We start from the raw sequence: 4,984 nt of genomic DNA, 5'->3' as shown, positions 1-4,984 counted from the left end.
ATTTTTGTAAATAATTCTGTATATGATTTAGTGTTTATTAGCGTTCATTACATTTGTATATTGTATTTTTGTAACTAATTCTGTATAGAATTTAGTGTAGCATAATGAATCAGTAAAAAATTATTGTTGACTTTTAATTTGTATTGCTTATTACTACTGGACACACTGAACAGAGATGTGTAGTGTGTACCAATTATTAGTACCTATTAGCGTGCCATCATATTTGGCGGCCATGGAACGTCATTGAGTTTTTCTATTTAATTTTGACGAGCTAAACAAAGAAAATTGCTTGATTTATGTAGTATAGAATCCATGTTATTAAAAAAATTGACAAGCCTTCGTCGTCCCATAATGAGTTTGAACAAAATATATCAGAGGAGATAATCCATAATTTATTGATGTCCTTAAAGTCAGCAACGATTGTCTCCCTTTCTTTCGGATTACTGCACGCAAAAAGAGATGTAAAAGTGACAGCCCTTTAATTCATCATTTCACGATACATAATATATAAGATGCTGACTGAAGTACAGATCGACTGATATGACAAGCCTTTTCCCGGTCCAAACTTGTTTATTATATCCGTGCTCCACTGTATTATATGTGGTGGTAGTAATGTAATGTAAACCATCATTACTATCATTATTATATTGTTATTATTATTATTATTATTATTATTATTATTATTATCATCATCATCATCATCATCATCATCATCATCATCATCATCATCATCATCATCATCATCATCATCATCATCATCATCATCATCATCATCATCTTCATTATTATTATTATTATTATTATTATTATTATTATTATTATTATTATTATTATTATTATTATTATTATTATTATTATTATTATTATTATTATCATTATCAGTGAATATCTATCAATATTTCCAATGATTTGAATCATGTTTCTCCAGGGTGAGGATGTCTCGATGGGAATTTGGCTGTCACCCTTTGACCTGACCCATATCTATGACCCAAGATGGCGGTGCGACAAGACGTGTTTACGTGACATGGTGGCTTTGCCACAACTCGATGTGGATGCTATACATTGGCATAGAAACAACAGTGTGGTGTGCAACAACCCCTGTCAATCATGTTAACCCCACGTCTGCCTTGCAATAACCCCCCCCCCCCCCCCCCCCCCCCCCCAAAAAAAAGCCCGCACATTTTCTTTCAATTTGATCAGAAAACTTTTAATTTTTATTTTATAGATTATTATGACTCATCTAGTAAAATTGTATTGAAATTATGTATCTCTTTCTCATTGTATAGTCACTCTTTGCCAAATAAGCAAAATTAAGGCCATCATTCGCTTTTAACAATGGCCCAAATGGACTATTTTTGTACTTTATACAGTACGTTTTGTTCGAATAACAAGCTCTGGATGTTTCAAAACATAGTTACCGATAACTATGAATTAAAATGGCTTAATGTGACAAAATATACCCCAAATATTTTGAAGAAAATCGGCCATCATATCACAGCTTTAAATGATCATTTAAACGATAAAGAGAGAGCAATTAGATATTATTTAACGCCGTTTTAAAGCCAAGACATAACCAAAAGTTGTCAAGTAGTTTGCGCGTTACTTATTTATTACATGAATAGTTTGAAATTCTGTTTAATTGGTCAACACGCAGCTGTCCAACAAATAAAATTATTATCTACGCCTCTGGTAGTAAAATATGCGTCAGTATTTGATCTTTAAATAACAATATTTAGATACTGAAAAATCTTAGTAGGCTATTTTTGTTTTGTCTTGAATTGATCGTGAAGATCATGAGTCAGTTCATGCCATGTGACCAATTGAACTAGGTTTTTATTTTCGATTACGCTCTCAATTCAGTATTTTGAATTTGAATTTAAAAGAACAAAAAAAAAAACAAGGGGATTTAATTTTAATGCACATTTATTTTACTTGACCACACGCTAATGACAAGACAATCCGGAACAAATAAGACGCATTCAATTCCACAACATTTTGTACTAGTGTCAAGAAAAGATGGCTTTTTTAGTTTTGAAATTTCCGGATTCGTTTTGATATCATCTCTTTAGGAAATGGTAAAAGTAACTCAGACAACGAGAACATTATATCCAAAACTCCTACCCTACACACAGTACATAATAATATGTCATGCCAGGGACTTCGCCAAGGGCGGTAACTCGATTACTACTTGATAAATTTTGAATTCAAAACATGCAAGTTAAAGAACAAGTAATTTTCAACAATTTTTGTTCTTACACAAGTTATGATTTCCCCATAATGAAATTGGCTAAATGATGTGTTATGCCGCCCAAAACACTGACTGATTTCTCCCATCCTTATCTGGCAACGCGTCACAATATACAGCCACCAATATCGTCCTCCTAGACATTTTGTTTTTCACTGATATTCATGGCATTTCCATCTCTACACAAATATTGCCATCATTTAAATCATCATCATCATACCATCATCACCATGCATACATGAATACAGTTATCTGTCTCGTTCATTTTTGTGAAGTGAATCATTTTAAAATATTTGTTTTATTTAAAAGCAGTGGAATCCGCATCAACTCAACACCCTTATACTTAAAAGTCAACTTCTGCAAGCCTACATCTTCTTGTTGATCCCAAATTTTCTGTTCTTTATCTAAGTAGAAGTGGGTTTCATCGTAGTTTTAGCCATCGTAAAGTTATAGATAGTATGCGCTTGGCTAAGAAGCTCATAACATTGCCATCCGGAAGCATAACGGAGCAACACTTAAAACTGTGTGTATCCATGAACGCTTATAGTCAGGTTAATACAGTTCAGTGATCAGTACTCATAAACGCGGATGGCAAAAAAGAATAACAAAGACCTGAGTGACGTCATCTTCGAACTATCTATAGCCTGACAAAAAATGACGTCAAAATGCCAGTCTTTTGCCACAAAAGAAAACATATCGTGAGTTGAATTCAATAGTTCAACCAATGGGACCACCTGTTTCCATGAGCACTTCTAAGTGAAAAAGCGGTGCAAAAAACAAGTAATGACGTCAAAATGCCAGTCTTTTTGGGTTTCAGTGTCAGGCTATAACTTAACGATGGCTATGGTTTCACTGAGAATAAAGTCAACCTTGCTTCATTCAACCAATCTTTCTGGTCCAGTGGTAAAGACCCCGAGTGGAGGCAAACATGACCACGCCTCTCGGACAGTCGTCATAATTAATGTAAACATTGGCAGTGATTGGTAAACATAGCGAACTACACATTATGTTTTACTATCGATGGTATGGGTCTAAATAAAACACCCACTATTCTAATGCTTGATCAATAGAACCAACACAGAAAAATATGTACATTTTTAATCTGATCAAAAAATCCGTGTGATAACTAGTCACCCATCTGGCGGAATAAAATCAATAACAATGATCAGAGAGAGAGAGAGAGAGAGAGAGAGAGAGAGAGAGAGAGAGAGAGAGAGAGAGAGAGAGAGAGAGAGAGAGAGAGAGAGGTCAATTTCATTCCTTTATTGTTTCTAAACAACCATGTTTGTCGTGTACATGTAAAATGTGTGTCACAAATTCCATGTTTTGATTGGTCAAAAATCTACTGGTTATCTGACTTGATTAGGATTCCACAATGTTTTACTTTAGTCGTTTTCTTTCACTCCCACCAGCGGGTCCTGATAGCTCAGTTGATAGAGCATTCGCTTCACGTAAGGGGACCTAGATCGATCCCGGGTGCAGTAGAGATTTTTTCTGACCCCAGAAGTGAATGGGCAGCCGAGTCTGTTAGATTTGGCAGAAAGTACTTTGCGATAGACCAGCGTCCTATCCAAACGGCAACAAGCAATTGCTATTGTCCGTTTCATGCTATAGAAATCGGGATAAAATCCGGCTCCATGGGCTGAATGGCTCTAAAGGACTACTTTTTTTTTCACTCCCACCAGGTTCTTGTTTTTGATTTTTCCCCTTTTTTAACCGTTTGTTTCTTTTCATTTATTCTGCTTGTGGTGCTTGTTAATAATAATAATTTTAAAATGTTGGTTTGTAATCTTAAGCGTTGACTGATTTCCAAGATTTTTTTTTGTTACTTTTTTTTGTTTGTTTGTTTTGTGTTTAAGGTTTTACGGGGCTTGCAACACATTAAGGTCATATCAGCGCCAGTAAATAAGAAGAAATTGGGATAGTAAAAAGTTCTAGAGTTACAATTAAAGCACACAAGATTCCAAGAGCACACTATCAAAGTGCTTAGTTTGAGATCACCTAAAAGTCTCATCCAGACACAAGCACAGGTCCCATCTGAGAGGGATCCAAATGTTTACAAATCATATATAATATGTAAACAACACAAAGCAGTGCATAACAAGAGAAATGCTTTACAAGACAAACAGTATCATCGCCCAAAACCCTAACTATACATTTGACCGTTTCCCTCCTAGCTAGGGTATCCGGCCAGGGCCTGGACAAAACCAAATAATCTCATTCCAAGACAAAGATTGAAAGCAAGTTGGAAAACAGTTAAAGGGGTATAGAAGACACAGTAAGTGCCTCCTTGCCCACTATGGGAGGTCAGGAACCCCACCCAGATATAGGGGGATGGAAGACAGAGTAAGTGCCTCCCTGCCCACTATGGGAGGTCAGGAACCCCACCAAGAAGATTTCCTTTTATTTCTGGATCCACCGCCTCAAACCGGTAATATGTCAGGACGACCCTGATGTTTTTATCTTGTTTTTGTTTTTGTTTTTTGTTTTTTCAGGGTATTAACTTGCGACATATTTAGGTCATTTCAACACCAGTAAAAAGGAAGAAAATAGGATGGTAAAAAAAAATCCAGATTTACAATTAAATGAACGCAAGAAAAAGTAAGACAAAGAGGAATAGTTCAAACGGGGAACAGATGTAGATTCCAAGAGCACACTATCAATGTACTTAGTTTGAGATCACCTGAAAGTCTCATCCAGAGATGAGCACATGATTCCACCAAGAGGAACACACTCAAA

General features: G+C 35.7%; 1 protein-coding gene across 1 annotated transcript in view; it reads left to right on the top strand.

The window, feature by feature from the left end:
- LOC144963179 (UDP-GalNAc:beta-1,3-N-acetylgalactosaminyltransferase 2-like) overlaps window positions 1-4,025 on the top strand; it is a 368,482-nt gene extending 364,457 nt beyond the window's left edge. Inside the window, exon 12 of the mRNA XM_078896903.1 lies at window positions 929-4,025. Within this exon, the coding sequence (XP_078753029.1) occupies window positions 929-1,114 (186 nt within the window). The 3' untranslated portion in view covers window positions 1,115-4,025. The remainder of the gene's footprint in view (window positions 1-928) is intronic.
- The last annotated feature ends 959 nt before the right edge of the window (window positions 4,026-4,984 follow it).

The sequence above is a fragment of the Berghia stephanieae genome, chromosome 1, assembly GCF_034508935.2.
Source record: "Berghia stephanieae isolate SIO BIC M18660-M18661 chromosome 1, UCSD_Bste_1.3, whole genome shotgun sequence".
Classification (NCBI taxonomy): domain Eukaryota; kingdom Metazoa; phylum Mollusca; class Gastropoda; order Nudibranchia; family Aeolidiidae; genus Berghia; species Berghia stephanieae.
The sequence above is the reverse complement of the archived record's forward strand: the minus strand, read 5'-3'. Positions and strand labels throughout refer to the sequence as shown.